This window comes from Malaclemys terrapin, chromosome 13 (assembly GCF_027887155.1).
Source record: "Malaclemys terrapin pileata isolate rMalTer1 chromosome 13, rMalTer1.hap1, whole genome shotgun sequence".
Lineage (NCBI taxonomy): Eukaryota > Metazoa > Chordata > Testudines > Emydidae > Malaclemys > Malaclemys terrapin.
The window spans coordinates 42,854,429-42,879,851 of NC_071517.1; the positions used below are offsets into that span (position 1 = coordinate 42,854,429).

A 25,423-nucleotide genomic window follows, 5' to 3' on the forward strand; every position below is an offset into this window, starting at 1 on the left:
CCCCTATTCAGGTTCTTGTATCATAAATGTAGGAGTAGAGTGCCTTCCACTTCATTTCACTTGTCCTTTCCCCCAGCAAAAGATTCTGGACAGGTGGAAACCCCAGTTCTGTATTTCTACTGCTGAGGCCAATCACAAATTAATCATGCTACACTCTGTATTAGCCAGCCCCCCCTTCACCATTTCGCACCCCGCCCCCCCATGCAGCAAAGTGACAGGTCAAACTAGAGGTCCAGACTTCTGCGGGTACTTCTACACAGCAGCTTAACACCCATGGCTGGCCTGTGCCAGCTGGTTTGGACTGCGGGGCTGTTTCATTGCTGTGTAGACTTCTGGGCCCAGGATGGAGCCTGGGCTCTAGGACCCTGATGAGTGGGAGGGTCCCAGAGCTCACACCCCAGCCTGAGCCCAGGAGGCTACACAGCAGTGAACCAGTCCCATGAGCCTGAGTTGGGTGTTTAGCGGCTGTGTAGACGTGCCCTGAGAAGACCCGGGATGGGGGAAGAGCTAGGGCTAGCTGGTGGTGATGGTGGGTGCGATTAGTAAAGCAGGTGAGTCCCTCACCCCAAGAAATGGCTCCTGCTAAGGGAGGGAGCCTAGGGCACCTTCAGTTTTAAGGTTGCCTGAAGGAAGAATGAGACCTGGAAATTTCTGCAGTGGGGAGGCAGTGCTGGGGATGGAATTGGACCTAATTTCTTACCCATCTCTCTGATACCAGTGTGGGCAGCCCAGGGAATGAATCTCGCCTGGGGAGGAGAGGGATCTTGAGTCCCAGAGGAGGGAACAACCAAGGTTGCAGGTGTTTCCTCTTCCCTGTCCTATGCTCAGCCTACAGGCCTGCAGCAAGGTCTCAGCGGCCAGACCAGAGTCACGGATCAGCTAGAGGTGGTCTGCTCCCAGTGGGAGGAGCTGAATGTCACCGATATTACTCCCCTCAGTCCGGGTTATCCCCGTATGGATGCTCTGAAGTGGAATAAGCTGACCTGAGCAAAAAATTGTGTTGGAAACTTCTTTTCTGTGTGGGGGAAAAATGCAGCTCCACTAACTTCAAAATGTTTTGCAAATGTTTGTTTCATTGAATTGTTTCAGCTGCTCCTGTCAAAAAAAAAAAAAAATCTGAAAGCCAGAATATTCAACCTTTTCAAATCAATTATTTTGGGGTTTGAAATGTTTCAATTTAATTTTAAAAGAGATGGTAAAGCCACTCAAAATCCTAATGAAATGTTTCATGTAGCACAAGAGTTCAACTTGAAATGCTTTTTATTTTCAACTTTTCCATCCCCCCCAACAAATGTTGGAACACTTCTTGGGATCAACTCAACATGATTTTTTTTTTTTTCTTTTTGAATTCCCAGCTCCCTGAAAAAGCCCTTACCTGCCCCGTTCTAGTAATAAGCGCTGAGTTCCAAGCAAAGCTCTTCCAGTAACTGCGGGGTGGCATTAACAAGGTTTCTTTTGCAGGTGGATTCTCTGATGTTTAATGAGGGCAGAGCTGTCCCCAAAGCTTCTCCCGCAGTCAGGGCAGTGATAGGGTCGTTCTCCTGAGTGGGTTCTCCAGTGCTGAGCCAAGTGCGAGTTCTGATTGAAGCTTTTCCCACACTCAGGGCATTTATAGGGTCGCTCTCCTGTATGAGTCCGGGAATGGGTGGTCAGGGACGAACGGGCCGTGAAGCCCTTCCCGCAGTCAGCACACTTGTAGGGTCTCTCCCCAGTGTGGACCCGGCAGTGCTGGGCCAGATGGGACCTCACAGCAAATCCTTTCCCACATTCGGCGCATTTGTAGGGTCGCTCACCCGTGTGAGTCCGGCTGTGCTGTGAGAGGTGGGCGCTGCGGGCAAATCCTTTCCCACAGTCGGGGCATTTGTAGGGTTTCTGGCCCCTGTGGGTGCCCTGATGCTCCAGGAGGTTGGAGCTGACGTTGAAGCTCTTCCCGCAGTCAGGGCATTTGTAGGGTCGCTCCCCTTTGTGCAGCCGCTGGTGGGCAATCAGGGCTGAGCTCTCATTGAAGCTCCTCTCGCACTCGGTGCATTTGTAGGGCTTCTGCCCCGTGTGGATCCTCCGATGTTTAATGAGGTTGGAGCTGACATTAAAGCTCTTCCCGCAATCAGTGCATTTATAGGGTCTCTCGCCGGAGTGGATCCGCTGATGCACCACCAGGACTGAGCTGACCCGGAAGCTCTTCCCGCATTCGGGACATTTGTAGGGGCGCTCGCCCGTGTGGCTCCTCTGATGCGCCACCAGGCGGGAGCTGACCCCAAAGCCCTTCCCACAGTCGGCGCAGCGATAGGGTTCCTCTCCCGAGTGTGTCCCCCGATGCTGGGTCAGGTGAGCCAGTTGCGTGAAGCCTCTCCCACAGTCCGGGCATATGTAGGGACGCTCCCCGGTGTGGATCCTCTGGTGGGCACTAAGGGTCGAGCTGCGGTTGAAGCTTTTCCCACAGTCAGGGCACTGGTGGCATTTCTCTCCCTTGTGGGTGCTCCACTGGGCATCAGGTTGGGCACTCTCCGTGAATCCTTCCCTGGACCCATCACCTTCCCCTTCTCTCTGCTGCACCCAGAGTTGCCTTACGTCTCCTCCTTGGGGAAAAGATTTATCCTCTCTCCCCCCTGGAAGATTTCCTTCCTCCTCTTTCTCCCACCCACCCTGACTCTCACTGGCTTCTCTTGGGCAAATGTGCCCCTCTGCTTTCTCGGCTTCTGCGGACTCAGGGCTTCCCCACGGTAGATTTGCCTTCTCATTCGCACATGTTGCCATCCCTGGTTTATGGAGAAAATCCACACATAAGACATTCCCCCCCCAACCAGGGGAGGAAGAGGGCGAAAAAAAAACAATTCCTATGTGGAATTCTCTGCCCCGTGCTATGCAGGTCAGGTTAGATGATCCCTTCTGGCTTTAGAATCTATTATACCAAGATAATGTAGTGGGGAACCTGGACAAAACCATCCCCCAGTCCTTCACCAGAGGGGACCCATCCTGCTTTGCTTCCCTTCCTATCTCAATAGGCAGAGCGAGGGTTGGTAGCTGCTTTCAGGCAGAAAGGGTAAAAAGCCCCAGGCAACATTTGCCCTGAAACTAGGACAGGTGTTCGCAACACCTCTCAGGGATGGTCTAGATAATACTTAGTCCTGCTGTGAGTGCAGGGGATTGGACTAGATGACCTCTCGAGGTCCCTTCCAGTTCGGTGATGAGCTACCTGAGAAGGGCAGACCTGGAAAAGCTCACAAGGGCTCAATGCGAATCCCAGCGCTGGGCTTCTCTCCCAGATGGTCTCTGAGCTGGTTTAACTGGTTCTTCACCTGGGCTGGTGCCTCCCCTGGAGATCCAGTGCCCACAGCTCTTCCCCTGACGCCATGCAGGTCAGGTTTAAGGATGGGGAATCCTGCTCAGGGGAGAGAGAACAGGCGAGATCAGGGTTGGTTACAGATTCCTGGAGTCCCTGTTACACAGGTGCTGGGATTTTAAACCTTGCCCCTATGTTTGCCAGAGAGGATATGTAACATGAAGCAAATAGGAAACACCCATGGAGATGCCCTTTCGCAAAGCCCAGCATGTGGAAGCTGATGTGCAATGGTCCATGTAAGGGATTCAGCGATCTCCACACACAGTCGGGAGTTAGTGATTCAGCCTAGCACAAGGATTAAATCTCTTGGCCATTTCTAACCCCCCTGAGACTGACCAGAGAGCCCTAGAAGCCTGGCCTACTGCTCTCCCTGGGTGTGTCCTCAGAACAAAGCAGGAGATGTGTTCTTAACTCAGGTTAAAACAGCAGTGCAAACACAGCAACTCGGCTTTTGACTGTGGTTAGCAGTTCAAGTTGCACCCCAGGCTTTAGGAACAGGATGTTCTCCGTTGCTGTTACCCCTAGGAATGGTAAACAAGCTATGTTTGATTAGGGTCATGCTGGAAAACTGGTTTCCCTTTTGTGTTCTCGAAGTGTAGAACAGCATATAGCTACCCAGTTAACCCAAAAGTATCACAGACAGAGAGAGGTGGTTGGGTTCTAACTGAATTTTCAAGGTCATGTGAAATTAGGAGTGAATCCAAATTAAGAACACAACTCTTTTGCATTGGAGACATTGCCTCAGGTTATTAAAAAGGATTTGCCCCCCACCCCCAATACTCGAATGCCACGATTTGCTTCTCTCTTTACGCCAACTTCAATGGAACCACTCCAAGGTCTGGGCTACACTTAAGAGTTAGTTTGGTGTAGCTATGCCGGTCAGGGGTGTGGAAAAAAAAACCCATGCCAACCTAAGGCCCTGTGTAGACACAGCTATCATTGGAAGAATGCATCAGGTGGGGGGTTCCTACACTGACAGAAAACCCCCTTCCGTTGTTACAAGCTGCGTCTACGCTACAGGGTTATGCCTGGGTAGCTACGACGACGTAGTCTAGACATATCCCCAATTTACATCAGTGCAGTTGAGATCAGAATCAGGCCCCTACTGCTACACAGGCCCAACCTGTGTAAAGGACTTGTCTATATTAGTTAGTTAATTGATTGCTAATTAGCACAACATTATTAACATGGTTGTAAAGGCTGTCCCTTATGGGCACTTCCCAGGCTACAAACTTGACATGGTTTAGGCTGCTGGTGTGCTGAGAACACCACCTATCATGCTGACTGCTTTTGCCTCATTGTTTCCTTGTGTTCGTCTGTCTCTCGTCTTATACGTAGGCCTAGTCTACACTGGAAGAAGTATACCAGCTAATTCTTCCAGGATAAGCATGTCCACACAGGAAGCTATTCTGGGGTATTTATTCTGGTCAAATTCCTCATGTAGACAAACCCTTAACCACAGCCTGCTGACCTGATACTGATCACATCTTGTCCCTGTCTGCACTGACTACAAAATAGTCCAAGATCATGTTCTAACCGTGCCCTAAGACAAGCTTAGGGGAGCTTGGGGCAGGGTACTCCCTGCTGAGGGATCTCTCCAGATCATGCATTGGACCAAGAGTTTTCTTGACAAGAACCCTCAAAGGACAACACCTGCAATGACAAGATGATGTTCCAAGGCAGGTGCATTCCTAGTACAAGTTGCCACCTGGCCATGTATCTATCCCCCCCTTCTTTTCTATCAGTGGCGACGCAGAATTGATCCCTGCATCTGAGGAAAAGTTTGGAGAAATCAGGTTGAAAAATCAGGGGCTGCACAAAAGTTATAGTGATTTGATTCCACTCCTCTGCAACTTCCCTTCTTCCCCCAGCATTCGGAGTGACTCTTAGCTATTAATAGTGTCCCATGAGCCTAGTATATAAGCACTTCACAACTGTTAATGCATTGTCAGGACTTAAATTCAGCTGGAGCTGACTGGAACAGAGCTCTGGTAATTATTTTCAAACCCATGGGAGTCCCAGTACCTTCCATGGAGCCGAAGCCCTGGGGCTCTGGGAAATACTCAGGGAGAATTTAAGCCCTGTGTATTTATCATTGCTACATCCCTGGGAGGTGGGCAAGATTTGTAAAGGAATTTACCATCTAATTCCCAAAGTCACATGCAGCCTATGACGGAGCAGGGAACTCCTGAGCCCCAAACTGGTGCTGTAACCACTGGGCCACCCTTCCTCTTGTGTCCTAATTCTCCTCCTCTCTCTGCTCCCCCTAATCTCAGGAACCGCTGGATCAAATGTCCCCAAATTCTCACCGCTAACCCTACCCTCAGCCCTCATGATGCACAGCAATTTTCAAGACAGCCTGAGCACCCGTGTGGATTTTAGAGCTCTTTGAAAAATCATCTCTTTGACAAAACCATCTAGCCACATGTGACACAACTCTCTGCCTGTACCTGTGACCCGGCCTGCTCCACGGCCTCCATTCATCTGTCTCCTGCCTGCCTTCCTCTCCGATTGCAAACTCACTGGGGCAACGATTTGCGCCACACAACATCGGAGGGGCCCGTACGCCAGGCACTGTACAAACTCTGGCCCTGATCCTGGAAAGACTCGTGTAAATAAACTCAGCAGATTTCCATAGATTTCAATGCTCACACCTCGCCTGAGTTAACAGATGCTGGGGCTAGAGTCTTCGCGGGAGTACGGTTGGAGTTTGTGCAGTGCCTCCCACAACAGAACCTTATTTACTGTAGCACAAATAATTCAGACAGTGGCTTACTATCTCCCTCGCCACTGGGCATTAGGAGGAGAGAAAAAAAGGACACATTTTCTCATTGATGCTTTATGCATCTGTGCAGGTAGGGTAACCAGATGTCCCGATTTTATAGGGACAGTCCCAATTTGGGTTTTTTTTTTCTCTTATACAGGCATCTATTACCCACACATTCCCGTCCCAATTCTTCACACTTTCTAGCTGGTCACCTGATGTGCAGTGCTTAGACACTGAGGAGATAATCCCTCAAGAGCAGTGGGTCTCAACCTGTGGGCTGCTGGCAGCCAATCAGCACACAGCTTTGGCCCATGTGCCATCCTCAGGGCCATACAGGTAGTATATCTATTGTGTGGATGGGGCCCACTTAACGTAACATACAGACAGCTGTATATGCAGCCCACAATGGTAAACAGGTTGAGATCCACTGCTCTAGAGGGATGGTACATTGATAAATTAGTGGACTAGAATCTATGGAAAATAATTAGAGCGATGGATCCGGCATCATGGATCAATAAGGATTTAGAGAAAGAGAAAGAACCAAGTGAATGGATCTAGGAGTTGGGAACCTCTCTCCCCATTTATGGCTCTGCTCTGGTCTCTCCTCCCCCTTGGCCTGAGAGGCTAATTTGTAATGAAAGAGGTGTCGGGGCTCAAACAATTTTTTTACATGCATAACTGCCGTGGCAAGCCCAGAGGTGCCGGGGCTCTGAACTGCCAGGCCCAGAGGCGCCGGGGCTCTGAACTGCCAGGACTGGAGGTGTCGGGGCTATGAACTGCCAGGCCCAGAGGCGCCGGGGCTCTGAACTGCCAGGCCCAGAGGTGCCGGGGCTCTGAACTGCCAGGACTGGAGGTGTCGGGGCTCTGAACTGCCAGGCCCAGAGATGCCGTGTCAGGGCTCTGAACTGCCAGGCCCAGAGGTGCCGGCGCTCTGAACTGCCAGGCCCAGAGGTACCGGGGCTCTGAACTGCCAGGCCCAGAGATGCCGTGTCAGGGCTGTGAACTGCCAGGCCCAGAGGCAGGGCCAGCTTTAGGAAGTGCGGGGCCCGATTCGAACAGTTTCGATGGGGCCCCAACGGGGATGACTAAAAAAAAAAAAAAAAAACAAACACGTAAAAAAAACACATGGGGCTTGTACTCACCGGGCCGCGCTCCTAGTCTTTGGCGGCGGGTCCTTCACTCGCTCCGAGTCTTCGGCGGCACTGAAGGACCCGCCGCCAAAGACACGGAGCGAGTGAAGGACCCGCTGCCAAAGACCTGGAGCGCCGCCGGGTGAGTAAAAATTAAAAAGGTGCCTCTAGCCAGGGAAGGGATTCTCTGCCACTTGCCCCCCACTCTGGGCGGCCCTGCCACTGGATGCGGGGCCCTCTTAAGCGCGGGGCCCGATTCGGGGGAATTGGTGGAATTGGCCTAAAGCCGGCCCTGCCCAGAGGTGCCGGCGCTCTGAACTGCCAGGCCCAGAGGTGCCGTGTCAGGGCTCTGAACTGCCAGGACTGGAGGTGTCGGGGCTCTGAACTGCCAGGCCCAGAGGTGTCAGGGCTCTGAACTGCCAGGCCCGGAGGTGCCGTGTCAGGGCTCTGAACTGCCAGGACTGGAGGTGTCGGGGCTCTGAACTGCCAGGCCCAGAGGTGCCGGCGCTCTGAACTGCCAGGCCCAGAGGTGCCGGGGCTCTGAACCACCAGGCCCAGAGGTGCCATGTCAGGGCTCTGAACTGCCAGGACTGGAGGTGTCGGGGCTCTGAACTGCCAGGCCCAGAGGTGTCAGGGCTCTGAACTGCCAGGCCCGGAGGTGCCGTGTCAGGGCTCTGAACTGCCAGGACTGGAGGTGTCGGGGCTCTGAACTGCCAGGCCCAGAGGTGCCAGGGCTCAGCCCTGGCACAAATTAAGCACCAGCTGACCCATTCCTATGGCTCTTCGCTGGCGGGACCGGGAATGTCTGTCGGTGACGGCCGTAGCTCTGGGACTGGCAGAGACATGGAAAGCAGAAATGGGGGGGGGGTGAGATGGGGCATCACTTTCCTGCCCAGCCCCGGCCCTTTCCCCCAGGTCTCCCCATCACCTGCAGGCGCCGGCTCAGAAGCTGGTGTCGGCAGAGTCCAGGGAGCCCCAGGGGGCTGGTTCCAGCCACCGGAGAAAGTCCCCACCTGGGGTGGGCACAGAGGGGGCTTGGATGAAGGTCTCCCCCTGGTCCACACCCCACTGAGGGGGCAGCAGCTACTCAGCCGCAGCTGCATCCGTCTCAGCCAGGAAACTTGTGCTGAACCGAGGAGAAAGAGAGACAAGGAGCGAGGGAGCCGCCTGCCCTTAGCACAGCCAGAGCCCTCTGGTGGGGACAGCTTTGGAGCTGCAGACAAAAAAACCCTAATGCTGTGGAAGTAGGGACTGTATTGAAGCCACCTCTGAATGACACGGCCAGTATGAGCCAACAGGTGATGCTTTTTCTATGAGGGGCACAGGCATCGCCAGATGGGCTCAGCCTTGAGGTCCTAGTTCAGTCTCTGCTAGTGGCCGGTCCCAGATGGGTCAGAGGAAGGACTCAGAAACCTGCAGTAGCAGATGTGAGGTAATACCAAGAATAAACTGCTCTTTTCCATTGCCTGTCAGCTCGGTCTCTAATAGAGGCCCTGTCCCAGCCATCTTGACACTTTTGGGGGGGCAAAACTTGGCACTTGTCATCAGTTGACAAGAACGAACGGGACAAATGCACAGTTTGGCCAAAAAAAATGGGGTGCAAGCCCTAGCGGGGTGCGGAGGAACATGGCGGGGGGGGGGGGGCAAGCGGCAGCACCACCCTCATGTGGCAGGGAGGGCTAAGGAAAGCGGCTTGAGATGGGATGGCCCCACGTGCTGGCAGGCGACAGGGGGGTCTCAGGCTGGCCCTGCACGTGGGGAGAGGGAGAGGGGGCCTCGGGCCAGCCCCACATGCAGGGGTTGACAGGGTGCTCAGACCAGCCCTGCACACAGGGGGGAGAGGGCCCTCGGACAGACCCCAGGGGGTGTCCAGTTTTCCCTTTGGGAAAATATGGTCACCCTATTTCTTAGCCAGAACCATCCTAACACTGGCTACTCTTGATCTCTGTATCCGTATCCGTGACAGGCAGACCAGGGAGCCCACGGGAATGCCGCTGCTTAGCACGATAGGCTGTGGTCTCCGCACACCTGCAGCCTCATTGCTGTCAAGCATTTCGCAGGTCCCAGGGCACATGAGAGGCTTAAGGAGGGTTTTGCAGGAGGCTACGGCGGTGGCTCCGTGGGTGTTAACAGGGTGAACGCACTAACCCAGGAGATGATTTGCGAATGGAACAGGTGGGTGACGACACCTGCACCACATGGGCCTCCCCGAGTCAGGAGTTGCAGCAATCTGAGAGTTTGCACCTGCAGGCTGGCTCCGGGGCAGGGGCTGGGACCACATCTGTGTTGAAAGGAAGTCAACTTTCAACACCGGGGGCACGGAGCTGTTAATGCTCATGGACGGATCCCTTCTGGGTCGTGGGTCTGTCCCGGGGAGGGGATGGGGTGAGCAGATAGCAAGTGTGAAAAATGGGGACGGGGTGGGGTAATAGGCACCTGTATAAGACAAAGCCCCAAATATTGGGACCATGGGCGTGCGCACGGGAAGTGCTGGGTGTGCACAGGAACACCCAGGGCCACCTGTGGGGGGGGGGCAAGTGGGGCAGTTTGCCCCAGGCCCCACAGGGCCCCCACGAGAATATAGAATTCTATAGTATTGCAACTTTTTTTTATGGAAGGGGCCCCCGAAATTGCTTTGCCCCAGGCCTCCTGAATCCTCTGGGCAGCCCTGGGCACACCCTAACGCAGGGGTGGGCAAATGGCTCCACTCTCCCTGCAGCAGCAAGCCGCCGGCCCCCGGCTGCCCCCCCCCCTCTCCCCCCCACGGGTCTCCCTCCCAAACCCCTGAGCGTCCCTGCCTGAAAGAAAGCAGTGTGAGGCCTCTCCAGTGCCTGCCTGTGCTACTGGTGTAGCACATTCCTGCTCAACTGCCCCAGGGTCCTAGTGCCCCCCATTCCCAATGGCAGGACAGGCCCAGGGTCCTAGTGCCCCCCATTCCCAGTGGCAGGACAGGCTGCCCTTACCCTGCCCATCCGCCTTAGCCCTGAGCCTCTCCAACGCCCCAAACCCCTCAACCCCAGCCCCAGCCCTCATGCACCCTAATCCTCTGTCCCAGCCCTGAGCCCCCCTCCTGCATCATGAACCCCTCATCCTCAGCACCACAGCCCTCACCCCTGCATCCCCCAAACTCCCTCCCAGAGCATGCACCCCCTCCCCCTTCCCACACACCCCCTCTTGCCCCCCAAACTCCCTCCCAGAGCCTGCACCCCCTCCCTCTGCACCCCTCCCACTTTCAAACTCCCTCCCAGAGCCTGCACCCCTCACCCCCTCCTACGCCTCCACCCCTAGCCCAGAACCTGCACCCAAACTCCGTCCCAGAGCCTGCACCCCTCACCCCCTCCTACGCCTCCACCCCCAGCCCAGAGCCTGCAGCCCTCACCCCCTCCTGCACACCGATCTCCTGCCCCAGCCCAGAGCCTGCACCCAGCACCCAAACTCCATCCCAGAGCCTGCACCTCAGACCCCCTCCCCCACCCAAACTCCATCCCAGAGCCTTAGGCAGGTAGGGGGCAGATACTAAGGGGCGGCACTCCGGCCGCTATTGGGGTGGCATGTCTGGGTCTTCAGTGGCAATTCGGCAGCAAGTCCCTCTCGGAGCGAAGGACCTGCTGCCGAATTGCCACTGAAGAGTGGAGCGGCGCAATTATGCCGCCGTGGCTTTTTTTTTTTTTTGCCGCTTGGGGCGGCAGAAAACCTGGAGCCGGCCCTGGTTGGATAAGGGGTGGGGGCAGTCAGGGGACAGGGAGCAGGGTGGGTTGGATAGGGGGTGGGATCCCGGGGTGGTGGTGGTTAGGAGTGGGCGGTCTCTGGAGAGGGCAGTCAGGGAGCAGGGGGGGTTGGATGGGGCATGGGAGTCCCGGGGTCTGTCGGGGTGGGGGATGGATAGGGGTCAGGGCGGGCAGGGAGCAAGGAGGGTCCTGGGGGGGGGGGTGTCTCTGGATGAGGTGGTCAGGGGACAAGGAGCTGGGAGGAGGGTTGGATGAGTCAGGAGTTCTGGGGGGGCTGTCAGGAGGCAGGGGTGTGGAGATGGATTGGGGCAGGCAGGGAGCGCGGGGGGTTGTATGGGTTGGGAGTTCTGGGGGTCCTGTCAGGGGGCAGGGAGCGGTTGGATAAGCATGGGAGTCCCGGGGGCCTGTCTGGGGGCAGGAGTGTGGATAAGGGTCGGGGCAGTCAGGGGACAGGTAGGGGGTAGGATCCTAGGGGGCAGTCAGGGGACAAGGAACAGGGAGGCTTACATAGGGGGTGGGGTTCTGGGGGGCAGGGGTCCCAGGAGGTGGTTGTCAGGGGACAAGGAGCAGGGGGGGTTGGGGGCTCTGAGGGGGGCAGTCAGGGGGTGGGAAGTAGGAGGGAATGGATGGAGGCGGGGCTAGGGCAGGACTCCCTGGGTGCACACCCTAATGAAATGTGCTGCGCACGCCTATGATTGGGACTTTCCCTATAAAACCAGGACATCTGGTCACCCCTAGGAGGAGCCAGGGAAGAGGGTTTCCAGATCTGCCCCCACTAGAGGGCTCTGGGTTACAGCTCAAAGCAAGGCTGGGCTACTTCCTCTCTCTCTCCCTTGGCCACGAGTTTCCTGCTGTGATCTGATCAAGAGATGACGGAACTTCCTGGGTTGGACAGGGCTGGTACAGCTAGGGAGAGGCTGAAGGAGCGCTACCTCCGGGCCCAGCCAAGAGTGGGGAATTGGCCTCCTAGGGCAGCCCTGGAACAACTCCTGCAGGTGAGAGGGAGACCCGGGGGGAAGGGCTGGGGCCAGGCAGGAAAGTGACTCTGCACCAACAGCCCCATCTCTGCTCCCCCCTCTGCAAGTCCCAGAGCTGCTGCCCTCCCTGACCCACTCTGGGTCTTGGCTACAGGAGAGCAAACGCCCCATGGGCATAAGCCAGGGATCATATCTCCCAGCCAGAGGGGAAAGGGAGAGAGAGCGGACCTGGCAGCAGAAGTAATAAATAAGTGGAGAGCGTGGTTCCCAGCTGCCCGGCCCGCCCAGATCTGCTCCCTGCGTCATCCCTGGCCTGATTGGCTTTCCTGGGGACAAGGTGTCGGTGCAGAGAGAGGACAAACCAGTTCTGCCTCTCATTAGTCACAGACGGGTCTCAGGGAAAGGAATTCCTCCACAGCCACTCCTTGGAATCTGCGTTAGCTGGAGTGCACAGCGGCACCGACAGGTAGGGTTGGGCTGAAATTGTGAAGCCAATTGTCCAGTTGCTTACAACAGTGGCTCTCAACCGGGGTACGTGCCTCCCCTGCCGTGGGGGTACTCAGATCTTCCAGGGGGGACATCAACTCCTCTAGAGATTTGCCTAGTTTTACAACAGGCTACATCAAAAGCACTAGCAAAGTCAGTGCAAACTAAAATTGCCGACAGACAATGTACTTGTTTATCCTGCTCTATAGACTATACACTGAAATGTAAGAACAATATTTATATTCCAATCAATTCATTTTATAATGACATGGTAGAAATGAGAAAGCATTGTTTTCAGTACTAGCATGCTGACACATTTGTATTTTTATGTCTGATTTTGTAAGCAAGTCATTTTTCAGTGAGGTGAAACTTAGGGTGCACAAGGCAAATCAGACTCCTGAAAGGGGGACAGTCGTCTGGAAAGGTTGAGAGCCACTGTTTTACGCCCCACACAGTGCTACTGCTTAGGTTCATGTTTCGGGCTGAAAGTCTCTGCCCAGGGGGTGAATTTAGTTTGGCAAAGTTTGAGGATAAAACCTCTGAGCCTTTTCCTGAGAAGCGGCCGGGGTGGCGGGTCAAGTTATAACCTGTGTCAGTTTTTCAACACTTCCGTCACCTTGGGACAAAAAATTTTACGGTTGGCAGGAAGAGAATTACCAAGTCAGACACCTTCTCTTTGTAGGCTCATAAACACCTGTTCTGCTGTAGCTTTGCTGTCAGAACTGAATAAAAGATTGTTGGGCAGACACACTGAAATTTTTTCCCCCTTTGATCAGAATTGTTTCCTTACTTAGGGGTCAGTTCCGTGAACACTCACATACAGACTGATTCTAAGCGTGTCAAGGGTCCCACATGCAGGCGAAACCTCTTGGCCTTTGTTTTGAGCAGGGGCCGTGGAGATGGGGAGAATCACGTTTTGCCATTTAAAAAGTGTTGTCAGAGTTTGACCAATTCCAGCACCTTTGGGGCTGGAAATTTTACATTTGACGGAGAGAGAATTCCTAGGTCAGGCGCTTTCCTCTTCGTCGTCTGGTGAAAATCTGTTTGGACGCAGATTTGTTATGAGAGTTGAGTGAATGTCTCTTGTGCGGGAACACGGATTATTTCCCCCTTTGATAAGGTTTGTTTCCTCGCGGAGGAGCTGAGCCCGGTAACGCGCACACATTTGTTTGGGACTGTGTGAACGGTCCCATTAATGTTTAATTTAATGAGAGAGTTTGAAAATATCGCAGTCCTGGTGTGGAAGCGGCGTTGTGCTGGAATAAAAAGACAAAGGCCGGGATGTTTAAATTCGGGAGCCTAAATTTAGGCTCCTGAATCCATATTCAGGCACCTGGGTAAGTGGCCTATTATCAAAAGTTCTGGGCACTCAGAACTGAAATCCAGCGACGCCCGCTCGGGACTTGTACAAACCAGGATTCTTATTCAGGATATGGCTCAAGGAGGTAAACTTTAGGATGGTATTTTAAAAAATCACGTCTCGTGCATTACATCCAAACAAAGGAGTCTTGAGGTTCTGCCTGGAGGGAGCGCACAAAGGGGAAATCGGTGCAAAATGGACTAGAGCTGCTGCTGAAACATCCCCATTTGCACTTTTCGCCTGACAGGCTGCAGGAGAACGTCCGTGTTTTGCTCCAGGTTGTTCCGTCCTCCCAGAGGGCAGGAAAAGGGAACGGCTGCAGCAAAGGCAGTGACCTTCGAGGAGGTGGCTGTGTATTTCACCGCGGAAGAGTGGGCTCTGCTGGACCCCGCTCAGAGAGCCCTCTACAGGGACGTCATGCGGGAGAATTATGAGAATGTGACCTGGCTGGGTAAGTCACCATGGGCATTTCCCATCTACTCGGGTCGCAGGTCCTCGCTGGCGAACATAGGGCTGGGATCTTCCCAGCATCCTCTGTGTAACAAGGAAACCGGGAATCCGTAACCAGCCCTGATCTCTCCTGTTCTCTCTTCCCCGGGGCAGGATTTCCCATCCCTAAACCTGACCTGATCTCCCACATGGAGCGAGGGGAACAGCTGTGGATGCACCAAGCAGGTATTCCCTCCCTTCCCCCATCCTCTGTACTGTGGTATCGATGCTGAAGCTCACGAGTTTCCAGCTGTGGGGAGGAGTTTGGGGAAGATTCAGCTACTGACTGTTCAGATGATGCAAAAGCTTCTGCCTGTGTGACAAACCCAGCGCAGGGAGTGACTCATGCTGGGTTCTCTCCTTCCCCCAGCAGGTGATGGGACGGCCAGTGAGAACGAGGAGGAGAATCCTCAGCAGGGGGGCCCTGAGTTGGCAGAACCACACTGGACGTTCTCAGGAAGGTCCCAGGGGAACGTTTGCCAGGGAGAGGCTAGCGAGCGTCAGGGCAGGTCGGAGGAGCAGTGGGGAAACCTGCCCGTGCAGAGAGAGGGTAAATCCTCTCCTGAAGAGGGATGTTTCAAGAAACTCAAACAGCTCCTGGACCTTAAGGGGAAGCAGAAGAGAGGGACGGGAAAAGCAGGCGCTGAATGTGGGCAGGGCTCAGGAGAGATGCTCCGTCTGGGAACCCACCTGGAAGAGGCATCCCATAGATGCGGGGAAAGCCCCCAGCAGAACTCGGTGCCTCCACAACATCAGAGCGCAGCCCTCACCATCCAGCAGAGAATCCGCTCAGAGCAGAAACCCTGCCAGTGCCCCGACTGCAGGAGAAGCTTTGTTCGGAGGTCGACCCCCATGGCACATCAGAGGCTCCACACGGGAGAGAGGCCCTACAAATGCCCTGACCTGCAGAGGAAACCTTTCCCGCGTCCAGAATCCAGGAAACGCTTTGCCGAGAGCTCGGCCCGGACGAAGCACCGGCAATTCCACCCGGGAGAGAGTCCCTATGCGTGCCCGGACTGCGGGAAAGGATTCAGCCTACGTTTTAACCTTGCATTGCACCGGAGGGTCCACACGGGCAAGCGCCCCTTTTTGTGTCCTGACTGTGGAATGGGCTTCAACCGGAGAGCCAAACTCACTGTGCATCAGAGGGCCCATGAGGGGGAGCGACCCGACTGCGGGAAAAGCTTCGGCTGGCAGGCACCCCTGGAGCAGCCCGGGAGAGCCCATTGCGGGGAAAAGCCGCGTGTCTGCACCAGCTCTGGGAAAAGATTCAGCGACGCCTTGGCCCTGATCGAGCACCAGAGGGGCCACACGGGAGAGAGGCCCGACAAACACCACAAGGGCGGGAAACACTCCGACCTGGCCCAGCGCTCTCCGGCCCCAGAGGAGGGGCCGCGCTGCAAAGGCACAGCCCTGCCAAAACACCGGGCGGCAGAGAGACCCTACCGCTGCCTCGACTGCGGCAGGACCTTCAGCAGACGCGCCAACCTGCTCTCCCACCAGTGTGGCCACATGGACGAGCAGCCCTACGGGTGCTCGTACTGCGGGAAGAGCTTCAGCCTACGTTTCAACCTTGCGATGCATAGGAGAGTCCATGCTGGCAAGCGACGCAATCAGGGCCGGCTCTAGGTTTTTTGCTGCCCCAAGCAAAAAAATTTTTGGCTGCCCCCCCAGCCCACCAGTGGCCCCCCCCACCCACACCCCCTGCCGCCCCAGCACTGGGCTCTCTCTTCCCCCCCTGCACCTCCTGCCACCCCAGCACTGGGCTCCCCGCCAAACGTGGGATCCGCTACCAGCACACGGCGGCCAAGCCCTGGCCCAGCCATGACTCTGTCCCCATGCGGGTGGAGCTGTAGGCGGCATGGAGTGGGAGTACTTCCAGGTGGCAGTGCGGCTGCCGGGCGGCGCGGAGAACACGGCCCCTCCCTGGGCTTTGCGGCGCTGCTGGTGGCCAAGGTGGATCAGTTTGTGCTCACCGCCCTCACCCCTGACATGCTGGCAGCCGAGGACCTGGAGAGCCCCCCGGACCTGCTGCTCTTCAGCCTCACCGCGCCCTGGCCCAGCCCCGGCAGGCGGGAAGGCGAGGATCTCCGGATGGGGGGCTACCTGCTCAGCACCGACGAGCCCAGCGGCCACTCACCTCTTCACACACTCCAGGAGCCCCTCTCACCGCCACGACAGCCCGGGCTCGGCTCCAGGGGACCCCACTTCCCTCCCTCCCCGGCTCCTCACACACTCTGGGCAGGGCTGCCCAGAGAATTCAGGGGGCCTGGGGCAAAGCAATTTCGGGGGCCCTTTCCATAAAAAAAAGTTGCAATACTATAGTAACATGTATTTGGAAATGTAAAAAATAACCAGTGAAATAGATTCAAAAATTAATTTGTAATAATTTGAAAATACGCTAAATCCAGCATTTGAAAACATGAAATGCTTTAATGGGATGTATTCATTTGCAATTACATAATGGGCTGTTGCTGGGTGATGGTGATGGGTGGTGCCAATGGGCTGTCGCTGCCTGGGGGTGGTGCTGCTGTTGCCCAGGGCTGCGGGGGGAGCTGGGCTCTGGGTTGGGGGGACCCGGCTCACAGGGGCTGGGCTCAGAGCTGTGGGGAGATGGGGTCGGGGGGTGACCGGCTCAGAGAGGCTGGGCTCGGCGCTGGGGGTCAGGGCTGTGGGGGATGGGGTCGAGGGTGCCCCGGCCCCTTACCCCTCTCCCAAACATCGCTGCAGCCGCCTAGTGTCTCCAGCGGGGCCTGAGTTCCCGCCGCTCGGCCGCAGCTTGCAGCCCCGCCCACTTACTGGCTGAGATGCCGGGGGATGGGGGAAGACGGAGGCGGGGGAAGCCTTGGACATACCCGGGGCCTGGGGCAAATTGCCCCACGTGCCCCCCCCCCCCGGCGGCCCTGACTCTGGGAGCCCCTCTCGCCTCCACCGCAGCCCGGGCTCGGCTCCAGGGGGCGCCGCTTCTCTCCCTCCGCGCTCCTCACACACTCCGGGAGCCCCTCTAGCCACCGCCGCAGCCCGGGCTGCAGCAGCTGAGAGAGGGGCTCCCGGAGTCGGGGGGGAGGAAGGGAAGCGGCGCCCGGGATGCAGGGAGGGAGATGGGGTCCTGCTGCCGCGCCGAGTCTCCCCAGGGCAGCGCTGTACAGGGCGCCGCCGGGCTGGGCAGGGGGCGCGGATCCCAGCTCCCGCTGGCAGGGCGAGTGGCTGGGCCAGGGCCAGCTCCCAGCAATGCCGCCCCAAGCAAAAAAAATAAAAATAAAAAAGGGAGGCCGGAATGCCGCCTCTTAGAAAGTGCCGCCCCAAGCACGTGCTTGGAGGGCTGGTGCCTAGAGCCGGCCCTGGACGCAATACATGCCCCAACTGAGGCAGCGGCTTCAACCAGAGAACTGACCTCGTGGTGCACTGGAGACTCCACGTCAATCAGTCTTCAGAAGAGCAGGTTGGAAAATGGGGTTTTCTTTTGGGGGTTTTTTCCCCCTCCATGGAAACTTTTAACTTTTCAGGGAAATTTCTAATGCCAAAACATTTTGGCCAACAATGGAAATCTTTGCTGCGGTGCCTCATCATGCTCCCATTCTCCTTTCTAGGCCTGTCTCCCTGGTCAGCCTGCCTCGCCCATGATACACCACGGTCTCCCCTCTTGATTTCAATGGGACTTAGGCACTTCTCTGTGTTATATTCTGGGCATACACGCCGAGACGTTCAATAAAAGCATAAATCCTCTCAGTGGAAGGTTGCCATGTAACACAACTTCATTTCGAAGAATTCAGTATGGCTCACACACAACAAACCAAAACCAGAGAGAGACAAAGCAGGCTGCTCTCTGAGACAGCGAGGAACAACTCACCCTTGCGCTAAGCTGGCTTTCTCTGGCCTGACTCTGACTGCAAGCTTCCCTAGAGCCCCCACCCCACCTGAAGTGCTAGCTTGCCCTCCCAACGCAGTCCTTGATGCGCCACAATCTGTATCTTGAGGTCCTTAGTGGCTGACAGTCAAAGAGCTTACAGGTCAAAGACAAGGGGTAACAGATGGATGAGGCAAACCAGGTTGGATGGGAGGTGGGGAAATCTAATGGGATGTGCACGGTCCTCAGCAGAGCTCACAGCTGCAAGGCTGCATTCACCTGTCTCCACCACGGCAGAGGAGAGGCGTGAGCCAGGGCGAGCCGGAAGCTTTGCAGATCAACCCTGGGAACTTTCCCACACTTGCGAGGGGTGGCAGGAGACCAAGCACAATTAAGAGAATTTTCTCCCCTCCAGGGAGAAATTCAGGGGGCTGGTTGCCAATGACCCCCCCAGGGGGTTCCACTGACTGATACAGCCACCGTAAGCAGGGGCCTAGCCCAGCAGGGATGGGGACTACCCGGGCTTGTGTGTCACGAGGTGGAACCTCACCCGGCTCGCTCCTGGGTGGGATGGGTTGGATTGACTGCACAGTTACATTTGAATCGGCCCCCTCAACTAACCATACCCAGGAAGGAACCTGCATGAGACAAGTCCCACCCGAAGGGCTGGGAATCCAGATGTCCCGCCCCAGACAGCAGCACTGAAGCCAGAGTGTGAAGAGGACGCTGTCACCCCACTGGACATCCCCTTACCTGCCTTGCCCTGCATGGGGATGACAGACTGCCCCCCTCCACCATGCACCCCCCCCCCCAGAGGATAATTAGTCTCAGCTGGGATCAGCCCCGACCCTGCAGAAACCAGCCTTTTCCTGGGGGAGCGGCTGCCAGCAGAGAATAGGGTGACCAGACAGCAAGTGTGACAAATCGGGATGGGGGTAGGGGGTAATAGGAGCCCATATAAAAAAAAGCCCCAAATATAGGGACTGTCCCTATAAAATCGGGACATCTGTTCACCCTAGCAGAGAAGGGGTTAACATGATGACACCCTGTAACCACAACAGCTGATTTATTAACTCCCGCTAAACTCTGATCCCGGGATTTCCTTGAGTAGTGGGGTCGCAGTGTCTCCCACCTCCCCCGTGGGGCCATGCTTTTCCATCCTCTTAGAATGGCGGGTGGCTGGGGTGGCCCCATGGGCTTGGTTCTGCCTGAAACAGGCCGGGCTCTGGGCTGCGAGTTGCGGGGGGCGATGGGTCATTGGGGTCCTCACACTCCCGGAGTCGTGTGCCCTGAAGGAAGAGGGGTCACCCCAATGGGCCCGGATTGGGCTGAAACAGGGCCTCTGGGAAAGTCTCTCTGGGATCGGAGTCTTGAACCCTGGATCCTGGCTGGGTTTGGCCCTTCCAGCCCTGCAGGGCCCTAGGACCCAAGGTCTGAGCCCCAGATATGTGTGTGTAGACGGAAGGGGGGTCGGCACTAGGGATCCATTTGGTTGCATGTTTCGTTGCTCCTCTAGGCCAAGTGAAAAGCACCCACTGCAGGCTCCTTGCATAGCTCCAAGCTCCCCCATGAGCTCCCATCCTCCTCATGCTCAGTGGTTTGTGTACCCTCATTCCCCCGTGCCAGGAAATCTGTATACACCCCCCTATCCCGGGTCTCTGTAGCTCCCCACCCCCCTGCCATTCCCATAGACAGACAAATGCCATCCAGTCAAACGTTAGACCACGCTGTGCTCAGCTAATTAATGGCCCACCTGGACATCATGGAGGTCAGCAACAGAACAGGAACAGAGCCCAGCTGTCCTGGGCCCAACCCAACGCCCTGACCGCCGGACCCTGCTGCTTAGTCCTCAGTGTGATGTCCCATCTTCCCCGCTTGGTTATCCATCCCCTCCCTGATCCTTACTGCCGCCCGCCACCTCCCAGAGAAGTTAATTAGAGCACCGAGGAGCCCCTCTGATGGAGTAGCACCCTAGTGCGCTAGGTGCTGTACAGGCACAAACAGCCCCCACTCCCAAAGGGACAGCAGTCAAAGAGCCAGTGGTCACAGCTCAGGGGTAGGGATAGCTCAGTGGTTTGAGCATTGGCCTGCTAAACCCAGGATTGTGAGTTCAATCCTTGAGAGGGCCATTTAGAGAACTGGGGTAAAAATCTGTCTGGGGATTGGTTCTGCTTTGAGCAGGGGATTGGACTAGATGACCTCCTGAGGTCCCTTCCGACCCTGATATTCTATGAACTGCACCTCTCTTGCCCCTTAGCAGTTTGGCGAGGGCACCCGCTTTCAACCTTCCGCCCCCATCCCCTCTGTGGCCAGCACCTGTGTTGGGTCCGCGTCTCTCTCCCTTCTGACTGGGATGTTCCCAGGCATAGGTGCTGACTCTGTGGGTGCTCCAAGACTCAAGCACCCCCCCCCCCAAAAAAAAATAGGGGGTGCCTCAGCACCCACAGGGCCGGATTAATCTTTTGTGGGCCCTGGCGCTCCGCCCCTGTTCTGCCCCCTTCTCCTGAGGCCCCGCCCCTGCTCTGCCCCTTCCCCCGAGGCTCCGTCCCAAGGTCCTGCCCTGCCCCATCCCTTCCCCTGAGGCCCCGCCCCGCTCAGCCTCTTCCCCTGCAGGCCCCGCCCACTGCTCACACGGGCTGGGAGTGGCAGAGAGAAGCACTCACCGGCAAAACCAAAAGTCCGAGCCTGGGTTCCCAGGCCAAACACTTCCCTGCCTTCACTGTGTAATTCCCAGAATAGACAGATGGCCTAACATGGGCAGTGCGTATAATACGTCAGGGGAGGCTGCTGCCGCCGAACACCAGGTACAGGCTTTGGCAGGGGAAGGTTTTGCTTATTATTATGCCCCATGCAGGTTATGGGGTGGCCCAAGGAGGCGCAGGTATGTGCTATTCAGCTTCCTGGATTCATCAGTCATCTCCCTGACTCAAGAGAGATTACTGATGAACCCCAGAAGCTGAGTAACACATACCGCCTCAGCTGCCCCAGGAACCTACATGGCGCATATCAAAAGCTCAGGTTCTTCTTCCAGAAGAGAAGAGACAAGAGCTTTTCCCACAGGGCAGCTTGGGGTCCAGGGAGGTGCGGCGCAGCTGCGGGGGCTCTGGCTGGCCCGGGGCTCCTCTGAGCAGGGAGGGGACTTGGCTCCTCCAGGCGGGGGGGTGGGAACACTCGGGCCGTGGGCGGAAGGAGCAGAGGGGGGCTCCACCCGCCACCCATGTTGCCTAAACGGGCCCGCTTGCTTTCCCCCTCCGGGATTGTACCCAATGGAATTGCCCAGTTATAAAGGTACCACACAGCACTTCCTGTGTAAGCCTATTTTATTCCACTGCAGAGGAAACAGTCAAACCAATCACAGAGCCTACACGCTTGCGAATAAGCTCTCCAGATTTGACCCCGACCCTCATGTGGGCTCTGGTAGGAGAAGGCCTTCAGAGCCCCACCAAAGGGGTCTCGTGCCTTCAAGCTCATCATAGCTTCAGCTCCCTTCTGACATGTTTAGCTCACCCTTTATGCAGTCCAGGGGTTGCTGAGCGGGAGTTTCCAGGTGCAGGTAATTAGCAGACAACTGGTTTCTCTCCCCAGGGCTTACCATCCAAAGGGTGGCGTGCATTCCCCTCACCCACAGGGATTTCCTAGAAAATCCACTTTACACCCATTGCAAAAAGTTCCTTCCAAGTGCCGCGTACGTCCCAGCAGTTGTATTAATCCTGTCTCCTTGACAATGGATTCCAAACAATCCACTGTAGCACAGAAACATTTGCATTTTTAACTCCATTTGCATGAACCCCGGAGGTGTTAAACCGAAATTCAGGAAGGTTTGTCCGGGATTTCATAGGTCGTCGCCGTAATTGTCTCACCTGTATCCAAGGGTATTGCCCAGCCCTTAATCAGCTGGCCCAGTGTGGACTCTCTGGTGAGCTGTGAGATTGGACCTCCGGCTGAAGCCCTTCCCGCAGTCGGGACACGGGTAGGGTCGCTCGCCCGTGTGGACTCTCCGGTGCGATTTGAGGTGGGAGCTCCGGCTGAAGCCCTTCCCGCAGTCGGGACATGGGTAGGGTCGCTTGCCCGTGTGGACTCTCCGGTGCGATTTGAGGTGGGAGCTCCAGCTGAAGCGCTTCCCGCAGTCAGGACATGGGTAGGGTCGCTCGCCCGTGTGGACTCTCTGGTGAGCCGTGAGGCTGGAGTTCTGGCTGAAGCCCTTCCCGCAGTCGGGGCATGTGTAGGGTCGCTCGCCCGTGTGGACTCTCCGGTGCACCATCAGGTTGAAGCGAACACAGAAGCCCTTCCCGCAGACCGGGCACTTGTAAGGCTGCTCACCCGTTTGGTTACTCTGGTGGGCCAGCAGGTCCGTGCTCCGGCTGAAAGTCCTTCCACAGTCAAGGCAGCGGTAGGGTCTCTCTGCTGCGTGGCACTCCAGCGGGGCCATGCCATCCATAAGGCTGCCCCTGTGGTCTAGGCTGGGTCTCTCTCCTGAGTGGACCCAGGCATGCTGGGCCAGATTGGAGTGCTGGCGGAAGCTTTTCCCACACGCCTCGCATTTGTAGGGTCTCTCCCCGGTGTGGATCCGCCGGTGCTTGATCAAGGTGGAGCTCTCTGTGAATCGTCTCCCGCAGTCAGCACAGACGTAGGGCTTTTCCCCAGAGTGCGTCCTCTGGTGCTGAATCAGGTGCGCCCGCCGTCTGAAGCTTTTCCCGCACTCGGTGCACTGGTAGGGCCTCTCCCCCGTGTGCGTGCGCTGGTGTTGGAGCAGGGCAGAGGCATCGCCGAAGTCCTTCCCGCAGTACATGCAGACGCAGGGCCGTTCCCCGCAGTGGATCCGGCTGTGCTTGGCCAGGTAGGCATTCTGGCTGAAGTTTTTCCCACACTTAGTGCATTTGTAGGGTCTGCCTTGCAGGTGGGTCCTCTCATGCTGCACCAGATGCACCTTCTGGCTGAAGCTCTTCCCACACTCGGCGCATTTGTAGGGTCTCTCGCCCGTGTGGCTCCGGTGGTGAGTGCTCAGGGCCGTTTTGGTTGTGAAGCCCTTCCCGCAGTCGGGACACGGGTAGGGACGCTCGCCCGTGTGGACTCTCCGGTGAGCCGTGAGGCTGGAGCGCCGTCTGAAGCCCTTCCCGCAGTCAGGACACGGGTAGGGACGCTCGCCCGTGTGGACTCTCCGGTGAGCCGTGAGGCTGGAGCGCCGGCTGAAGCCCTTCCCGCAGTCGGGACACAGGTAGGGTTGCTCACCCATGTGGTTACTCTGGTGGACCAGCAGGTCCGTGCTCTGGCTAAACATCCTGCCGCAGTCGAGGCAGCGGTAGGGTCTCTCTGCTGTGACGTGCTCTAGCAGGGCTGTGCCGTCAGCTCCCTCCTGGTGAGACAGGTGTGAGCGCAGACGGACGCTTCCCCTACCCTCAACACTTTGACGGGGTCTCTGCCCCAAGTGGCAGGGCTGGTGTTTGGTCAGGTTCCAGGTCTTGACGAAGCTCTTCCCGCAGTCAGCACAGACACAGGGCTTGACCCCAGCGTGGATCCCCCGGTGCCGCGTCAGATGTGACTGCTGCATGAAGCCTTTCCCGCATTCGGGGCATTTGTAGGGTCTCTCTCCTGTGTGGAGCCTCTGATGTGCCATGAGGGTCGACCTCCGCTCAAAGCGTCTCCCGCAGTTGGGGCACTGGCAGGGTTTCTGCCCCGAGAGGATTCTCTGCTGGATGGCGCGGGCTGCGCTGGGGCTGGAGCTTTTCCCACCCTTGTGCACCGTCTGATGTCTCAGAAGATGTGATCTCCAGCGGAAGCTTTTCCCACAGTGGAGACATCGATGGGCGGTCCTGCTCGGATGTTCTGGAGGCACCGAGCTCTGCTGGAGGCTTCCCCCACATCTGTGGCATGCGTCTTCCCGGGGGGTTCCCGCACAGAGCATCTCCCGTGAGCCCTGCCCACATTCAGCGCCTGCATTTCCCGTCCCTCTGTTCTGCTTCCCCTTAAGGTCCAGGAGCTGTTTGAGTTTCTTGAAACATCCCTCTTCAGGAGAGGATTTACCCTCTCTCTGCACGGGCAGGTTTCCCCACTGCTCCTCCGACCTGCCCTGACGCTCGCTAGCCTCTCCCTGGCAAACGTTCCCCTGGGACCTTCCTGAGAACATCCCGTGTGGTTCTGCCAACTCAGGGCCTCTCTGCTGGGGATTCTCCTCCTCGTTCTCACTGGCCGTCCCATCACCTGCTGGGGGAAGGAGAGAACCCAGCATGAGTCACTCCCTGCGCTGGGTTTGTCACACAGGCAGAAGCTTTTGCATCATCTGAACAGTCAGTAGCTGAATCTTCCCCAAACTCCTCCCCACAGCTGGAAACTCGCGAGCTTCAGCATCGATACCACAGTACAGAGGATGGGGGAAGGGAGGAATACCTGCTTGGTGCATCCACAGCTGTTCCCCTCGCTCCATGTGGGAGATCAGGTCAGGTTTAGGGATGGGAAATCCTGCCCCGGGGAAGAGAGAACAGGAGAGATCAGGGCTGGTTACGGATTCCCGGTTTCCTCGTTACACAGAGGATGCTGGGAAGATCCCAGCCCTATGTTCGCCAGCGAGGACCTGCAGTAGATGGGAAATGCCCATGGTGACTTACCCAGCCAGGTCACATTCTCATAATTCTCCCGCATGACGTCCCTGTAGAGGGCTCTCTGAGCGGGGTCCAGCAGAGCCCACTCTTCCGCGGTGAAATACACAGCCACCTCCTCGAAGGTCACTGCCTTTGCTGCAGCCATTCCCTTTTCCTGCCCTCTGGGAGAATGGAACAACCTGGAGCAAAACACGGACGTTATCCTGCAGCCTGTCAGGCGAGAAGCGCAAATGGGGACATTTCAGCAGCAGCTGTAGTCCATTTTGCACCGATTTCCCCTTTGCGCGCTCCCTCCAGGCGGAACCTCAAGACTCGGATGTAACGCGCAAGACGTGATTTTTAAAAATACCATCCTAAAGTTCGCCTCCTCAAGTCATATCCTGAATAAGAATCCTGGTTTTTACAGGTCCCGAGCGGGCGTTGCTGGATTTCAGTTCTGAGTGCCCAGAACTTTTGATAATAGGCCACTTACCCAGGTGCCTGAATATGGATTCAGGAGCCTAAATTTAGGCTCCCGAATTTAAACATCCCGGCCTTTGTCTTTTTATTCCAGCACAACGCCGCTCCCACACCAGGACTACGATATTTTCAAACTCTCTCATTAAATTAAACATTAATGGGACCGTTCACATAGTCCCAAACAAATGTGTGCGCATTACCGGGCTCAGCTCTTCCGCGAGGAAACAAACCTTATCAAAGGGGG

General features: G+C 56.5%; 1 protein-coding gene across 2 annotated transcripts; it reads right to left on the reverse strand.

Annotated features, from left to right (window-relative positions):
* Nucleotides 1–1,242: 1,242 nt before the first annotated feature.
* LOC128847635 (zinc finger protein 271-like) lies at nucleotides 1,243–25,294 on the reverse strand. Of its 2 annotated transcripts, XM_054047203.1 has the most exons (4): nucleotides 24,727–25,294; nucleotides 24,509–24,580; nucleotides 22,608–24,325; nucleotides 1,243–2,226 (listed from the first exon to the last, which is right to left on the reverse strand). In XM_054047203.1, exons 1-4 carry the CDS (start codon nucleotides 24,863–24,865, stop codon nucleotides 1,441–1,443), a joined length of 2,715 nt encoding a protein of 904 aa, XP_053903178.1. In that variant the 5' UTR covers nucleotides 24,866–25,294; the 3' UTR covers nucleotides 1,243–1,440. The 2 variants fall into 2 exon arrangements, with proteins under 2 accessions (XP_053903178.1, XP_053903177.1); XM_054047202.1 differs by lacking the exon at nucleotides 1,243–2,226 and having other exon boundaries at nucleotides 21,427–24,322.
* Between the last annotated feature and the right edge of the window lie 129 nt (nucleotides 25,295–25,423).

Excerpts from the sequence above, each read along its gene's own strand:
- LOC128847635 (XM_054047203.1), bottom strand. The coding sequence starts at position 24,865 with ATGGCTGCAGCAAAGGCAGTGACCTTCGAGGAGGTGGCTGTGTATTTC. Across the intron at positions 24,326-24,508 it reads GCTGTGGATGCACCAAGCAG|CAGGTGATGGGACGGCCAGT; the intron begins GTATTCCTCCCT and ends TCCTTCCCCCAG. Across the intron at positions 2,227-22,607 it reads ATCTGGCCCAGCATGCCTGG|AGGAGCCACACGGGCGAGCG; the intron begins GTCCACTCAGGA and ends GTGGCGCATCAG.